The sequence below is a fragment of the Arctopsyche grandis genome, chromosome 2 (genome assembly GCF_051622035.1).
Source record: "Arctopsyche grandis isolate Sample6627 chromosome 2, ASM5162203v2, whole genome shotgun sequence".
In the NCBI taxonomy this organism is placed as follows: Eukaryota; Metazoa; Arthropoda; class Insecta; order Trichoptera; family Hydropsychidae; genus Arctopsyche; species Arctopsyche grandis.
This window is the reverse complement of record NC_135356.1, coordinates 29,405,013-29,422,835: the sequence shown is the minus strand read 5'-3', so window position 1 is coordinate 29,422,835 and position 17,823 is coordinate 29,405,013. Positions and strand designations below refer to the sequence as shown.

At 33.6% G+C, this 17,823-nt stretch overlaps 2 protein-coding genes across 4 annotated transcripts; one reads left to right on the top strand and one right to left on the bottom strand.

Moving 5' to 3' along the window:
- Positions 1 to 577: 577 nt before the first annotated feature.
- LOC143922756 (sin3 histone deacetylase corepressor complex component SDS3-like) lies at positions 578 to 9,505 on the top strand. Of its 2 annotated transcripts, none has more exons than XM_077446093.1 (6): positions 578 to 890; positions 4,510 to 4,564; positions 4,641 to 4,956; positions 6,037 to 6,262; positions 6,340 to 6,509; positions 6,874 to 9,330. In XM_077446093.1, the coding sequence occupies exons 1-6, from the start codon at positions 752 to 754 to the stop codon at positions 6,970 to 6,972; spliced, it is 1,005 nt and encodes a 334-aa protein (XP_077302219.1). In that variant the 5' UTR covers positions 578 to 751; the 3' UTR covers positions 6,973 to 9,330. The 2 variants fall into 2 exon arrangements, with proteins under 2 accessions (XP_077302219.1, XP_077302221.1); XM_077446095.1 differs by having other exon boundaries at positions 586 to 890; positions 6,037 to 6,232; positions 6,874 to 9,505.
- On the bottom strand, positions 8,268 to 16,131 carry LOC143922757 (uncharacterized). Of its 2 annotated transcripts, none has more exons than XM_077446096.1 (3): positions 16,019 to 16,131; positions 11,834 to 12,170; positions 8,268 to 11,070 (listed from the first exon to the last, which is right to left on the bottom strand). In XM_077446096.1, the coding sequence occupies exons 2-3, from the start codon at positions 12,161 to 12,163 to the stop codon at positions 10,693 to 10,695; spliced, it is 708 nt and encodes a 235-aa protein (XP_077302222.1). In that variant the 5' UTR covers positions 12,164 to 12,170; positions 16,019 to 16,131; the 3' UTR covers positions 8,268 to 10,692. The 2 variants fall into 2 exon arrangements, with proteins under 2 accessions (XP_077302222.1, XP_077302223.1); XM_077446097.1 differs by lacking the exon at positions 16,019 to 16,131 and adding an exon at positions 15,299 to 15,415 and having other exon boundaries at positions 8,269 to 11,070.
- Between the last annotated feature and the right edge of the window lie 1,692 nt (positions 16,132 to 17,823).

The window sequence follows — 17,823 nt, the reverse complement described above, 5'->3', positions numbered from 1 at the left end:
AGAGACACGGTCTTTGCTTTAATAATTTGACATGCCCGACAATGACCAAATGGAACAAGTGTTTTCCACAAAAATGTAGACAAAGAACGACAACCACTATGCACCAGATGTTCTCCTCATTCAATGAGAGTTTCTATTCAACCACCAGTCAAACAATCCGCCAACACAGTTACTAGATTAAAGTCAAACCTACCGTTCTACATACATTACTTGTCCAGCTTATATAATTTATATTATATAATATTAGAAAAATAAATAATATTTCGTTACAAACGCAACTGAATATATCATCCTTTTCAGCACACACATATACCTATACTTCCTTTATCTATAACTGGCAGCAAGCAGTCTCCAATTACAATTTCTATACACACATACAATCTCTATAATCTCAAAAATATTTTGCAACCCATTAAATACATGTGTCAATCAACCTTTTTCTGGGTCAAGACCCATAAGCTAAGCATCATCCGCAAAAGCCTTATTTACTTTCAGTTCCTTAAAAGAGATACGGTCAAAAAACTCCGATAATTCGAAATTTCCAACAATTGCATTTTTTATATGAATCGGAATATTTAGTGATACAATCAGCAAAGATCTGTTACTTTTATGCTATTTACAAGCAATTAACTATATATCTTTAATTTAAATTTTAATCCATGGCAGAAAATACCAAATCTTTGTTTGAATAAGAAGCCAGCTGTTGGTACTTTGGCACATTTATGTAGATGTACGTTTTCATGAGAACACAATGGTCTTGCCGGTACCTTTTGATCGCGATATGTCCTATCAAGATTCTTCAAGTTCTGTGGATGATGGAGAACTCGCAGACGATGACCTTGACGAGATGGATGACTACAGAGACGATGACGACAATGGGAGCGATGAAGGTATACATTTTACCCGAGAACGTTCCATCTAGTCATCTAGTCATTATATCCCAACAGTGGCGGCTCGTGAGAATTCAGTGGCAAGGCTGTAGAGATGAATCGTCGGGCTGTAGAAGCTCGTTGATCATATCAGTGGCCGAATGCAAACAAAACATATGGACTAGCTGTCATTGTCCTGACATTATATTCTAATTATTTGATTATTGGTATCTTCGAAAAAATTTTCCAAATGCAATTGAATTAAAATATTTAAGCTGTTTTCAAGTAGAACAATCAGGTATCGGCTTTTCATATGGAGTCGCAGTTTCAACACCTCGCAGAGCTGGCTCAAAGGTGTAGCAGACTAGGCACGTGTCTAGGGCGCTGCACATGCGTAGATATCGACGATTTAGGCGGCCAAAAACATTTTTTGGCTTATTTTGGTTCCAAATACAAGAAATATTTAAAAAAATGTCATTTCTATAAAAACAAATATTTATTTCATCTATACCTACACATTACATAGCATATTTACTGAAAAGGAGCAACTTATAGGACAAGTACAAAAACAACATTTAAAATACAAAGGTAATAAACACAAAGTAATACAATTTGCATGTTATAGCAGTGAATGTATTATTATATATATATATATATATATATATATATATATATATATATATATATATATATATATATATATATATATATATATATATATATATATATATATATATATATATATATATATGTATATTATTTTCATCTTCAGAGCACTCCTCCATTGGCTCAGTGTTTGGTTCAGCCGGCATCAAAAGTTCTATGGTCTCTTGCATAAAAGCTCTGAGTGACGGTTTCTTTATTTGTCGCATGCTGCTGATGAGGGGATCGGAACTCAATAAGAGTCTATTATATATATATCTAAATTACATTCCTCTCTAGAAAACTTTCTGGCAAAGTTCAGCCGATATGTCCGAAAATGTTTATTCCGGGCTTCTGCTGCCTCTTCCGAGAGTTGGCCAATAGGAAGCAATGAATTCCGTATTATTTGTCCTCCATGCATCAGTATTTTATGCATAGTGGGAGTCATTGGATGCCATCCATATAGCTCCACGTACAATTTCGCAGTGTCAAACGCATATTGGTCATATTTTTCTACGTTAATTTCATGACCACTGGAAATTGTCTCTAAAATTACTTTGAATCGTTTAATCAACCCCAAGCTTATTCCTGTAATCTCTGAAGCTAGTTCAGGCTGTTCGAAGAATCTCCTGCTTGTATTTCCATCATTTGTATTGCCAAAGTTGGCTTTTGGCATATCAATTAAAAGTCCAGTTTCATTGCGAAACCTCTCTTGGATTTCTGATTTTCTTTTTGCTTCCAAGGTCTTTTCTTCTTCAGTTTTCCTCTCTCTGTATTTTTTAACAGGCAATTTATACGCTAGGTGGATTACACTTTCAAATAGCCGAATTCTGGCGTGTAATACAGACAAACCAAATTCAAGAGCTTGAGGGCTAACATCATTTTTATTGCTCAAATCGTTGAAACTCTTTGATGTTGCCCCACAGATGTAGCACTGGGAGGTTGATTTTGTGTTACACACCTTTCCATCCACCATTGTCATTTTTAGTTTGTGCCCAAATATAAATTCCTTGTCCTGTAATGTGAGATTGGTGTTCTTCAGCGACTTTACAGACTCTTGTACATAACTGATCTCTTCTTTCGTTACATCTGTAGTTTCTTTCAAATACCGAAATCGGATAGGACGACAAAATCGCGAAGATGAAGGTGTTGGATTTTGCCAAACTGTTTTATTGCCTTTATTACCAAAAACTTGTTAGCTTTCAACCATCTTTGTTTTATTTGAGATTTCACATAATAAAATCTTTGTTTCAAACACTTTTTAGCATTTTCGTTATTTCCATAACGGTTCAAGAGATGATTCTCATAATAATTCAGTTTTTCACTGAGAGTTGGTAAATTTTGCATTTGTATCTGGTCATACAGATATTTTCGAGTCACTACTTTAGCGCCTGAAGCACTAGATGTGCCTAAAACAAAAAGAAAAAAAATCGTCAAAAAGAAAAAACTTTACATTTAAAACTATTTTTAACTTCAAAGTTTCAAACGCTCTAAACTTGGAAACGGCTAATTTTTCTAGCGTTATATAGCTTTTTATGTAAAATATTGAGTACCAAAGAAATTATTACAGGGACGAACCCTGAAGTACTTTGAAATAGCTTTTAGAATGAAATTATACTAAAAAAAAACATTTTTAAAGGGGCTTTCTTTTATAGGTCGTAAGTATACGAAGGAAAGTAAAAAATTAACACAATAATAACAAAATACGTTGCTTCTTACCTGAATTTTTGCAATCCATCACTTTCACTTTGAAACTATCACTTGGAAAATAATTATGAACTTTGGAAAAGTTGTAAGTTTGGGAGCGCCGAGAACAGACATGTGCACGTTAAGCAACGATCGAATTCCGACAACCCGAAAGTGGTCTCTAGCTCATCGATGACGCATGGAAGGGATGGAATGTTCTACCTGGAACTGTGTACTTATTCTAGTAATTTTTTATTTACCGTTACATTGTATTTTAAAAATTGGCTTTTGGCCGCCTAAATCGTTGATATCTACGTATGTGCGCTGCAAGGCGCCCCTATTTTTCTTTTTTTGATTATAAAAATGAAAAAAAAAAATAGGATTTCTTTGAAATTAAAACATTCTATATTCAATTTAATTTTTCTACTCGAAGTAATAATACTGATTGTTAAATATTATAATTTACGAGGAACGCAGGAAGTTGACTGTCTAATATCGACGATTCACGAATAAAACTTATAAAACAGCAAACTTTCGTCGGTACAAATGGTAATTTGGAATTGGATTTTATATAAAATACCGCTGATACATATGTATGTATGTATATATAGATATATATCAGGAATGGATTTGCTTCGCGAAATTAAATATCTTAACCAATTATATTCGAAAGAAGAAATTTCACTATAAAATTCTTCGATTCATTGTTGAATATAATTTAATGTCTTCATTACCGAATTTATTCATAGTTATCCGTATTTTATTTTATATATTTTTTTCAACATAAAATTTTATGAAATTTATTGTTTAAATATTTAAAGGGGGGGGGGGGGCTGAAACCAATCTACCTAGGGGCGCCATATACACTCGGGCCAGATCTGGCTCCAGGTTTTCTGATAAGAAATTAAATTAACTCCGAATAAAAGTAATGTCTGCATTAAGATATGTATGTAAAATGAGGGAAAGACTAATCATTGGTCATTTGGATTTTAAAGCTACGATTTGGAGAACTCTATAAATATTTTTCTATGATAATTATCAAAGAAAACTAGGTCTGTTCTAGTTTATTAGACCATTTTTTTATTTTACACATTTTTTGTTGTTAATATTTAAGGCACACCCTAATATATCCAACAGCTTTTCATTAAAATATGATTTTTTATTATTTGTTTTCAACTTTTATTTTAATTTATTTGTATTTTCTGAACCACTTTTCTATATTACATAGCATTGAATTTTTCACGTAGGCACTATTTATTTGTTTATACAATCAGGTAATCTACCAATAAATATGTGTTTTTCATGATTTTAGATACTGAAGAAGCTAGTGAAACTGATATGAAAGAGTCGCCTGAGATAAAAGAAATGTTAGTGAAATGGTTCCACTTTGATATAGGTATGAGTATTGAACGAGAGTTTTCAACATTGTTTTTTCGTTTTCAGGGTTTATCAGGATAAACTAGAAAGAATAAATTTCCAAATCAGCCAACTCAGCTCGAACAGTCACCCGGAACTTTTGCGACGCTTTCAAAAGATCGAAAATGACTATTTAGAGCGCAACACTTTTAACAAAATGAGCCGCGACTATCTGCTAGAAAGGGTGCAGCATGATTTCGTAGCTGAAAAGAAGGCAGCCGCCAAAGAATTCGAGGAAAAGAAAATTGAACTCAAGGACAATCTCATAGCTGATCTTGAAGATAAGAAAAAACACGTTGAGAGTGAACGACACAATATGGAACTGAATGGAGATTCAATGGAGGTTATATATATATTTTTTTTATAAATCTTTTAACTCGTTTGCTCAATGCTGAGCATCGTGGTCATTTCTATCATCTGGAATCCGGTGGACGATCCACCTCCCCTCCCCCCGGTTTTGTGCCAAGTTGAAAGCAACACTGAGGAACAATCCTGTCAATTCTTTGATTTGTTCTGACCATCTTATGGGAAACCGTCTTCTCGCTCGCTTACCTTCTAGTGTTCTGATGACTACCAGCTTCTCTAAACTCTCCACATTTCTCCTGAAACTATGGCCAAAGTAGGAAAGAATCCTTTTTCTATGTGGAGAGTCAATCTGAAACTGTCATCTCTTTGAAGATGGAGATGTTCTTGCGTCTTGTGGTCCGAAAAATGCACAGCATCCGCCTCCATTACCACATTTCGAAGGCATCTAACATATCTCATTCTCTCTACTTAAGCGTCCATGTCTCGACTCCATACAATTCAATGGGGATCATGCGATATATTTTTATTAGTACATATACATAGTAAAAACCGGACTATCAAGGTTAATGATGATTACTCATTTAATCCATATTATTTATAAATAAAACTGATTTTGGTATTTTTGAGTCTTTTCCTTGACGATTTTCTCATATCAATACAAATTTTCTAAGAGCCGTTATATTTGAATCACTATTTGTCGATTTACTCTAACAAATTATCAACGGAAGTCAGTGTTATTTGTAACTAATATAATTGATAATTTGTTCTTCATTTGTATCTCATTCTAAACACTTCCATGTAGATGTTTTCTTTATCGACATTTTTACAGCCTTGTAAATTTGTCATTAATTCAGATATTTCTCTTGTATTTAGATATATAATATCTTTTTTTACATCTCGAAAAGTTTTCATCCATAATACAATGAGACTACGATTGATTTGCTTTATATAATGTTTGATTAAATAGCTCTTCGAACCTCGATTTTGATTAAAGATCATTTCTGACATGCTTTTATTTTTAAAAATAGGATACACACAGAGATAATTCATATTCGGATAATCGAGAATCGACACTGGGTTTCATAATTTTTACTGGAAAATACTTTATTAATTTCAGATGAAACCAGCTATGACTCGTAAGTTGAGACGTCGACCCAACGATCCTCCACCAGTACCTGACAAAAGACGAAAACCCATCACGACTACTCTCACGTTTACTTTAGATGACAGAGACATAGATAGCGATTTGAAAATGATCACTCGAGCGCGTGCACCAACTACAAGTCAGCCTCGAAAAAATCAAGCACCTCCAAGTTTGTCTTCTCCATATCCGTTGGAAGCTGGTGCTTATTTCATTTGCATGTAGATTTTTGTTTTCATAAATAAATTTTATAATTCGTGTTTTTTTTTGTAACTTTAGAACCAATTCCGACCGAAAATAAAGTCGCTTCACCACATACCGAGGCTCGAGTTGAAGATGGAAAGTTGTTGTATGAAAAGCGGTGGTATCACAGAGGCCAGAGTATTTTCGTTGAGGGTAGAGATCATCCAAGGTTTCCAGCTCATATCACTGCCATTGGTTCTGACTGCGTAAGATTTATATCTCTATTTATATACCGATAGGCCTTTTCGGCCAGAATTATTCCAGACTTTGACCTTCTCCAATCATTGTCGAGATATTTTTCTAAATCAGGAATCAATATTTTTACTGCTCGTTTCTTTTTAGTTGTATGTATTACAAGTACACGTGATAAATTAAAATTCCTTTATTTTATGTTGATACATTCAATTAATTGGAATGTATTTTTTACTTTTGATTTTAAAACTTACCATTGTTTGTATATTATATTCGAAATAATTAGTTTTTTCAAAAATATTTAAATGGATATATGATCCCTATTTACCCATACTATATACTTATATCATAATACTTGACTTAAAAATTTTTTTTCAGATTTGGGTAAAGAAAACTACACCGGATGGAAATAAATTACGAATCTACACAGCACTATTGGCTAGAGGAAGAATTACAATAAAAAGAAGAGCTCCGTAACTTAAACCACACTAAAATTCCCAAGTGCGTTGAGTTCGTCTCACATTTTACTTTATATGCATTTTTTTTTTGTTTTATGATTTTGATTTCAAAAGGCTGATTGATTGGTTTTGAAACTTTTTTGAACTTTTATTTAAATTCTATTTATATGAATAATGACGCTTTTTCTTGGCTAAAGCGAACCTTACATAGTTGATTGATTTATTTTTTATTTGTCTATATAAATAATGTGTTGCATTTAATAAACTATACTTTTAATTGTAGATAAATTTGTCAGCGTTTACCAAAGGCAAAAGGCAATTTTTATATTGAAATCTTATTGTTTTGTATAACTATACTTGAAAGGTTGAGGATCCTCACCAAATTTATCAAAAATGAATTAATTATGTGTATGCACCATTTCATATGAATTCTTAAGATTTGTTGGAAGTTAATATCGATAATATCTATGTATATCTAGAGTAAGTATAATACATAGGCTTACAAGAACATATTGCTACGTATTATCATTAGATAATACCTACTTAGTATTACATAATGATAATATGTACATTTCCTCTGGATATATGATACTTTTTCTCACTGATGAGTACAGCATTCTTAATTACTGGCTTTTACAAAAGGAGGTTGTAAACCTATGCATTAACCTCTCAAATGCAGATAGATATGTGTCAGTAGACCTGATTTCGCCAACTCTCGTTGAATGAACTCTCCGTTTCTATACTTGAATCATCAATTTTGAATAAGATTAATAATTTTATGTTTATTACAGTTATATGCATATGTATGTATGTATTTCATTAATTTCTATTAATTCAAGATTTTTTTATATACTCCTAGTACCAAGACAAGTGTATAAATGGAGATTTCATTTAACGACAATTGATATACCAATATATGTATACATACAGTGGCAGATTAAGCACTTTGGAGGTTCCAAGTGCAATGTAATCCGAATCCCCCTCTCCTAATCATGACGTAATAGTGGAAAGTTGCATGTGTTGTTTTTTTGATAGTTTTACTCATGTGAAAAAAACTTCACTTCATGGAGTGTTTTTGGTGATGTATTTTCCTTTTATTGACATAGATTTGGCAGTAATTGATAATGGTGATTATGTGAAGAAATTTTGTTGACAGTCCGAGTCTACCTAGGCATGCCATGCCGTACGATTCTGTGTGTCTGCACATTAAGTGTATATTGATATGTCCAATAATTGATAATCGTTTTTGAAAAGGTAACATTGATTTAAAATGAGCTGGGGAAGATTCGTGTTCATTTAAACGACTTATGTTTTTCCAATCGTTGTATTTTATTGACAATTTAGTTTTGTTTGTGAAAATAGTTAACATCTAGCAATAGAAGTATTTACTCTTAGAGTTTGTTTACCATTTGCTTTGGCATAGTAAAATTTTGGTTCAGAAATATCTTGGATATGAGATTCGGATTCTGCTGTGCCTTAATCTCCCACTGCATATGTATACAAAGTTATTTCAACCATTTGTTTATTTATTTACTTCAACCAGGATGGATATATGTTTTCTTCATAGCATATAAAATGCTTATCAAAACAGTTATGAAATTTTGATTAATTAATGACGTTATTGATTTGATTTTTTGTATGATGGGTTTAATACTACTTAATATAATATTAATTTTTTGCGCGATACTTGCGTATGTATGTGTATGTAGTATAGTATAGTATATAATCAAATCATTTAAGCTTTTTCTGCTTTAATCAAATGATTTTGTTTTTGCTGCTTCAATCAAATCAAACACTACCATTACTGTTTGGAATTGATTTTAGTTTTACAAGATCTATGCCTAAATACGGATATTATTCCAAGTCTGAAAATGCAATTGGCTATAGCTATGACAATGCGGCCTGGCTTGAATGCATTTTAGATTGAAATATAATATACTACTTTGGCTAGTGACATTTTTCTGCTTACTATTGGTGTTTTAATAGTTTTTAAACATGCATATGTATGTATATTTTAATCTAGTATATAGGTTTCATCTAAATTGGACATACATAAACATGTCAAAAATCTTGTTAGTGTTAGTTTTGATTAAAATCAATCGATTTAATGTGATTTATAAAGTACATCACTAAGATATTTGGAATTTATAGTCTTTAGTCATTGCTTAAAAACTGGTCAACCGCTTTTACACCTTTGTTATATGTGATTTTCGTTAATTTAAAAATCAATGTTTATCAATGTTGTATTGTCGTAATATTAACACATCTTCTTCGGGGGATTCTAGAATAGTATCTCAAGTTATAATACTCTTCTAACTTTACTTATAATACATTCTAATTATACGGTGAATCAATAAAAATTTCTTGTCATACATTTATTTCATTTATGTTCGCTTGCGCAATGAAAATTAGAGTTTTCAAAAAGCAAATCTACCTTTTAAAAGCCGCTTTTCAGAATTTAATAACTGTCGACGAATAAATCAACCAGCAATTGATATCTGAAGTCCAAATAATCAGCAATGCACAATGTGAGTATAATAAATACAAAGTTTTGGATATAAATATTTTATTTGTCGTATTAAAAACGTATATTATACATGTATTTTTTTGCAGTTGCAGTTGCGCTTTTAAATGATGCATCGTCATAGACTTACATAACGTGTCGCCATTATTTTACAACAAAGTCAACGAGTAATAATTAAAAAAAAATGCACATGGTAATCGCGGTCTGTATTTTCATAATAATATACGCAAATGTGTGAATACTGACTTTTTGAAATGCATTATTTATAATCATGTCTATTAAAACGAATATGGTGACCGCCTAAATGCACTGTACATATGTACAATATCTCCCTACCTGTTGCTTATTTTTATTTATTATTTTTAATAAATAGCTAATTTCATTTATCTTAAGTTGAAGCTTCCAACAGTTTACTCGATCACAATGCAATGAGCTTTTTATAGATACATTATGTATGTAAGATCTATTTGAAAAGCACTTTTCTAATTGATTTTTTCTTATAGTGTTAAAAACATTGTTGCCAAGTAGAAAGTTGTCAAATATGAATAGTAATACAAATCAGACGAGTGAGAATTTTTGGCTAATTCGATTGGAATGCACCAAATGCAGTCTGGCGAAAATGATCTTAATCATCCCGAGCTGCAATTTTGGCAACCAAAAGAGATCGCACTCAATTAGTCACCCGAGTATGTATTAAAATACTCAGTGACAACTTTAGTCTTGGATTATGTACCTTATACTAAACGTACTACTATTCATACTTATTTTAAAATTCATAATTTCGTGTCTTTTTTAACTTGCATAATTGCAGTGTTTATAGATGACTTTTATATACACTGAATTGAAATTGAAAAGTTGTTCTCTTTAAAAAAGTGTGCACATACATATATACAATTCACAACAAGAATGTATAATAATTGACTATGTTTCATGTTTATAAAACTTGATGATACACAAATGTTAAGACTTGTTGCGTCCGTGTGTAATCTGAGCTCAAACTTTGAGATGACTATTCCAACTTTTCACTGAGCTTAATACTCTGAGGTGTTTCCATGTATATCAAAAATGGGTTCTAAAGAAACAGAAATACTGATTAGGTCTTAAATGATCCTATTGTGATTTCAGATGTAGACGACAACAATGTAATGGGGTGGATAAGGTTGGTGTGAATTGACGTTAGATATGGTCGGTGGTTTTATGAGTGCGATGATTGATTTAGTCGGCATCGGCGGCGACTATGTAGGCCCTATAGTCGGCTGCGCGACTTTCCCGTGCTGCCTGACGCTTCTGCATGATATTGCTCTCCTCCTCGAGATCTGAGAGACGAGCTCTGGATGCCCTGGCGCGCGACGCTGCACTGGAAGATGTCTCGTCTACGGCTGTCCAGCGTGCGGTTGTTGTGCTGTCGTCCACGCGAGTTACCCTCCGTCTCGTTCCGGAACTCTCGCCGACTCCGGCAGATTCCAGAATCTTCTCGGCGAGTCCCAGCCGGGAACGGCTGTGCAAGTTAGACACTGTCGATTCCATGTCCACGTCATCCATGAACACAGACTTCTTCTTGTTGGCGCGAAGGCGACGTAGAGAGTTCGAAACCTGCAATCAATAAATTAATAATCAATTCTTTTCAATGCTGTTTAATTGCAGTTTATAATCCATATAAAAAATTGAAAATGTGTTTGTATATTTATCTAGTTTGAACTATCCAAACGTGAAGAAGGTGATCTTTCCACAATATAAAATTACTAAATTGACCTTTTCAAAATGTACATAACTTGCATAAAATTGAAAGACAGGTAAATGGTTTAAGTTTCTCTGATTTTTGACATATATAATTCGATCCTGACTAATCGAATTTAAGAAGGAAGAATGCGACATACATATGCAAGAGATTTTCGATATTTTAATGAGTTATGATTAGACACCGGATAGTCACAGTGCTATCCATTGTTGTAAATCCTTTGTAAAAAAGGTTCGGCAAATCTTTAACAATGCATTTACAACCTTTGAACAATACGCGGCACCTTCCGGTCCGGTTACTAGTTATGATACTACTCAACGATAAGATGGTAAACAGATTATTTTTTAAATGTTTTTCTTACTTTTACCCATTGAGAATCTTCGGACAATTAAGCTACGTTTGGAAATGTATTTAAAATGAAAAGTTTCTTACCAAACGTATTTTTATATCGAATTTGCTTCTAAATAAAATCTAACTTAAGATCTATATATACTATATTTGATATACATATATAAATTTAATAATTTGAATTTAGGACTAATAAAAAGAGTATATTTTCACCATCATGTTAGTTAACATGTGTGATTTAGATAAAAATTGATGTAGTTAAATAATAACCTCCTCATCGAACTCGTTGTCGTCATCGATAGCAGCGCTGAGTGGCCTTCCTCGGGCTGCCCGTCCTCCGCGTGAGTCGAAGAGAGAGTCTTCGCTGATGACCTTTTCAGCGCGGCGCCTGGCTCCGGTGAGGTCTTCGTTGGCGAACGCGCGGCCGTAACGTTCTTCGATGTCCCTGGCTACAGATGGGGTGGCCTCGGCAACCTCTGGCCTGCCGCTGTTCTTACGGTCAAGCTTGTCGAGTGCTGACCGATAGTAGCTCTCGCCCATGTTGTAGTTGCAGTCATAGACGCGAGTGCGCCTGCTCCTTACTCCTGGGCGGCTGGACATCTTTCACCTGAACACACATCATACACCTGAAAAATCTCATTTACACAAAAACAAATCTCACCACGCCACGCTGCCACACATTTTATTATAATTGCAGTCGCAGTAAAATGTTAGAAAACATGGTTCATAACACTATTGAACCTTTACTCTTAGACTTTTAAATTTTGAAGAATATTTTTCAGGATATGGGATCATCATTGGATCAGGATCAGATTCATATTATAAAAAATTTCTTTCTAGAATCTAGAAAGAACTCTAGGCCAAATTTCAAAAAAGAAATTCTTGTATTACACAATCGTTCAAATCCATAATTAGAAGCTTAGTTACCATATAATAACAGTAAATAAAAAAATAATTTGGCCATTTTGTACAATGAAAACCTTGTACTGGCATAATAGTCTTTCTATGTAATTGAAAGCGATATATGACTACTCGATAATTAATGTGGTTTCTTCCAACTATGTATATGTACATACTTTAAGTATGTAACATGTTAACTAAAAAAATTGAAATAACTTGAAATTTGGTCTGCATCATGTGTGTATGCATAATTAAATGTAATACATTTGAATTTCTTTTTTAATCTATCAATCTAAAATAAGGAAAGAAAAACAACGGCATTTAGTTGTAAAAATCGATTTATTTTAGTTGGCTCCTCGTTTTAAAATATTTCATGGATTTTTGTGAGTGTAATATAAATCGAAAAATTCATAATGACCGCTGCTGTGCGAGCGCATTTGACAGTTCTATTTTTGGTTGCAACTCTAATTTTGAACGGCCATAGTTCGATGTCGATGCAAATATTTAAAACTGTTTTTCTCACTTAAAATACACTTTCCTGTGATTCTTAAATAGTGAAGATGTAAACGATCACAAATTTAAATACAGTCTTAAATAATATGAATATCATGCACGACCACCGTAGTTGTTCGACAATTACGAATACGTACCTATTATAAATTGCAAATGTTAATGAAAAATATTAAAACGCAATATTGTAATAGTTAAAATAAATCGCAAAAACAATGCAAAATCAAAATCGCTGCAAAATGATTAAGAGGAAAAACGACACTATTTTTCAGTTTATACAAATTGTACAACTAGTAAATAAGAATTTAGACATTATGTCCTAAGAATCTGTTGTCTCCTAGTTAATAACAATACATAATTTTGGTGTTAGTATATTGCTATAGTTCAAATGATCAATAACTTCGTCTAGATAGACAATCGTAGCGTTTACCTCATCTACTTATAATACTATTTACACACAGGATAATAGGGTAGTTTGTAATCCAAGGCAGGCATAAGTTTTCGTTTGTTGGTTTCAACTAAAACTAAAACAGATTTCAAAATATAATTGTTCTAGAAATGAATCGATAGAAAGTTAGAAATATACACAACTATTAGTACCTATGTATGTGTATTCTATTTGGCTATTTATAAAATCATTCGATATTGGTAACCATCCAACACTTTCATTGTTCTTTGATGCTAATTTTATTTTATTTTTATGGCCCCATTATTTTTACGTTTAGCAATTTAAATCTCCCGGGAATGCCTCTCGTTTTTAATTATTTAAAAAAAAAGTAATGATTGAATCGGTATTTATTTAAATTAACCCAATTTCTCTAATAATAATATATCTGAAATATACTATAGTTAATAAAATACAAGCTACCTTGTACGTAAATCGAAGAATGGTTAGCATTTAGCCATCTATAGACGCAAAGGCATCAAAGAACCTCAATTTAAAATTTTAAAAAGGAGGATGGTTTGTTTTCCTGACGGATCAAATTTATCTAATAATGGACGATAACTGAGTTGGTGTGACATGGAATGCTCGTATTTGGCCAGCTCGGAAAAACAGAAGCGAAATCCAGAATAAACAATTGCGCACGCGGAATGGACAACGTTCGCAACATCCTAAAATAAACAGACAGCTATAAATAGCAGACTTGAATCATGAGCCACAAAACAGCACCCGTCAAATTTTACCCGGTCAATTTTCGATGCGAATTTGAACAAAGTTAAGCCCGCAAACTTTCAACAATGAACGCTTGTCGGAAGTATGTCGAGTATGTATGCGAGAAAGGCTAGGGAAGAGTTCGCAAATAGAGTAGGAGATATATTTAGAAAGAAAAAATATAGGCCACGGTGATTGTGATCGGTGGGACTTGCGAAAGTCTAAAATTAAAGCTACAAAACGACGCTTAGGTCGAAATTAGACGCGTCACATTAACTGATTTTAATCCTCGTCAACGTCATTCCGAAAATATTCACCAGCTTACATCTCAAAACCATACTAAGGCTATTTGTAACTAATATATGCAAATGTGCCTTTTCAGTGAATAAAATGCTCAAAATCAGCTGATTTTTTTTATAGTTATTTGTGGTATTTGATATTTAGATCAAGTTAAGTTATTTTCATAGTATTTAGGTTAGTTACAATGTAGGTATTTGAATATTGCAAAACAAAAAAAAGACTAACTAATTAATCGTGCTTAGATTGTGCACTAAACTAAGCCATTTACCTAATTACTTGTTTAATATATATATATATATATATATATATATATATATATATATATATATATATATATATATATATATATTTTTTTTTTTTTTTTTAAACAAATGGTCAGTATGTTATGTATATTGAAGTGAAGTTAGATTGTATCGAAAGTTTATTTCATAATGATCCTGATCACATATTTAAATAAAATTATAAAGTCTTATTATTTTGATGACAAAATATTTAACCAAATTTAACGATTACATTTGTACATTGTAAGAATAATATTGACTTATATGTATAAGTTTTAGGTAGAATGTGCTAAAAAATATATATTGAAATGTCAATATTGTCAAATATATTGAGACGCTATTTTGAATATTATAACTAGAGGTCGGAATCTGAAGGGGCCGGAAACGTGCCACCTATTGTTCCATTGTTGTAAATCCTTTGAACAATAAACAGCCCCTTCAGATTCCGGTCTCTAATTATAACCAACCAAAGGTTGGTTAGGTCCTAAGTCGACTTTATACACGTATTCTGTTGTATCGAATAATGTGAAATATAATTTCCCCCCCTGTATGTATACCGGAAATCGGATTGGCCAAAGAAGTTCCGCTTACTTGGTCAGGTTGATCGAATCACTTGACGCCGTCTAAAAATATTCGACATCTGATACGCGACGCACGCTCAAAAGCTGCTATGTTGAGACGTTTCGTTTTATTCGATGGCGAGTGATTAGCTGGGAGTTTAGAAGGAGGGGTTTGGAAGCCGCATGGCAATAATACAGAGCATTTCGCGCCAAATTCGCAAGTTCCATATAGTGCAAGCTGACCGATTACTGAGACGCTATTTTTTATATCATAACCTTATCCAAATGAAGTCGTCGATTGTATTGTAATTACCTTATTTCAATTCGTTAAAGGGATAATAGTTTTAATGTGATCTGAGCTGTATATTTGGTCATTTTCAATACGGAAAATTTAATGACTGGGGGGGACAGTACACAAGCTGTAAATCAACTCGTTTGTGGCAGCAAATGCTTCCCAAAAAACCACTTTTTGTTTCACATTAGATTTCAGCACCCACTTAAAAAAAAAGTTCTTTTGAACATTCAGCGTGAAAACAAGCGGCTGAAAAGATGGTCTGTGGAGTGTAGTTAAAAAGACATTGAAAAGTGTTAAGGCTCCTGAACAGGCCTGTTCTACGCGATTTCTTGATGCTTTGATCCTGATCGGAGTAGCCAAGTGGTAATCGGCAAAGGTCGCATGACTGTTTTACTCTTTTTTGAGGGTCTGGCCCTCCTCCATGTGATGTTGTAGTGTTTGGGGTGTGGTGCTCACCTCTGGTGCGTGTTCAGCGTTCGGTGGCGACAACGGCACTGGACCTGGCAGCTGAGCCCCAGCATCAGGGTATTAATACCCAGTGACCCTTCCGCAATACCGCTAGCCAAATCATCGGAACAACTCACATACACACACACCTTTACCTAACAAATTTAACGGCTTGGTATATTTGCGTTTTACGTCACAATCGAACCAGGAACCTGGCGTGATGATGTCGCAGGGGGTTTTTCATAGGTTCGTAAATTACCTCAATACCTACCTAGTGCCTCGACTAGGCAGATACAATAGATACACTTGCACGTGAAAAAAAGGGCTCCAAATGAGCTAATAGTCTGTCAAATATAAATAAGTCAAAAAAGATTATATAATGAACCACTTATATGGTGTATACAGAGAAATTTGTATTTTTTTATGTAACCATTGTCAACAAACTTTGTTATGGTTTGCGTTTCATGAGTTGTACATACATATGTATTTTTACGGTCTCCGTGACGAGCCAGAATGTTAAATTACAGAAAACGCAAATATCGGAAGGCAAAGATCGAAAATCGAAAGATCTTAAGTCGAAAGATCAAAAAAAAGGGTGCATGGTAAACGGTACATACTCACTTAATTTGCGCGAGCAGGATACAACAGGAACAAGAGGAACAGGCTTTTCCTCCCGTATTCTGCGCGCGCACATTAATACGGGAGGAAAAGCCTGTTCCTCGACTTAAGATCTTTCGACTTTCGATCTTTGCCTTCCGATATTTGTGTTTTCTGTAATTTAACATTCTGGCTCGTCACGTAGACCCGTATTTTTACGGTCTCCGTGACGGGCCCGAATGTGAAACACTCGATCTTTACGTTTTCGGGCGTTTCACATTCGGGCCCGTGAGGTAGACCCGTATTTTTATTATTTTCAATTATGTTTCGGGAAACATGAAAGAGACTCTTTATACGCTAAATATTTGTATTATGCTTGTATACATACACTTTAGTGTATTCGAATACACTTGAACTTCAGCTTCTAAACTTTGAGAACTATGAACCAGTGGCGTAACAAGAAAAATTAGGCCTGCATGCAAATGTTAGAAAAAGGTCCCCATTAGTATTTTTGTTATTAAAATTAAATTGGTAATTAACTCACATAATTTAAATATTCTTTTTCCTCCACTTCAAAGTCGCAAATTATGCAATTACATATTTCAAAGACTTTTTTTTTTAACATCGTTTTTATAGATAATTACAGACAATTATTGTTACTCTACCATTACGGAAAACTATTGAATGTCGTGAGAAGGAGAACAGATGGGTGAAAATTCAACACGCAATGTGTTGCGTATCAAATTTGGAGCATAAAATTTTAAATAAATAGTGTTTCCTATTAGTCATATGAATAGTTTTAAGAAGGCTTTCAAGATTTTTATTTGAAAAATGTCTAGTATTTTTATTTTAAAACCTTTTGGGCCCCTAAATCTAAAAGGCCCGCACGCACCGCACGCCCATGCGACATAGTATGTAGTTACGCGCCTGCTTGAGACGATATCACGTAGTAGATTATGTATTGAATGGGCTGGTGTGATGTTCTGACCATACTGTACTGGGTTTATTATACGCTAATTATGAGCTCACGCTCATACTGATCTAACTGATCATATATTATACCGAACTAGACTGATCTTATCGGTAGTGGCTCGTCCATATGGACTGCGGACTGCAGCCCTGCCAGTATGCATGCTATTTTTGTTTTCATTCAGTCACGGGTATGGTCAACGTGGTACTACAGTCCGATTCATCTTCGCAGTCCACCCCTGTGAATT

What these genes read in the sequence shown, in the direction of transcription:
- LOC143922757 (XM_077446096.1), bottom strand. Translation starts at nt 12,163, where the DNA reads ATGTCCAGCCGCCCAGGAGTAAGGAGCAGGCGCACTCGCGTCTATGAC. An exon ending in ACAACGAGTTCGATGAGGAG is followed by an intron (nt 11,071 to 11,833) that starts GTTATTATTTAA and finishes TATTGATTGCAG; the next exon opens with GTTTCGAACTCTCTACGTCG.
- LOC143922756 (XM_077446093.1), top strand. Translation starts at nt 752, where the DNA reads ATGGTCTTGCCGGTACCTTTTGATCGCGATATGTCCTATCAAGATTCT. An exon ending in CGACAATGGGAGCGATGAAG is followed by an intron (nt 891 to 4,509) that starts GTATACATTTTA and finishes TCATGATTTTAG; the next exon opens with ATACTGAAGAAGCTAGTGAA. An exon ending in TGAATGGAGATTCAATGGAG is followed by an intron (nt 4,957 to 6,036) that starts GTTATATATATA and finishes TATTAATTTCAG; the next exon opens with ATGAAACCAGCTATGACTCG.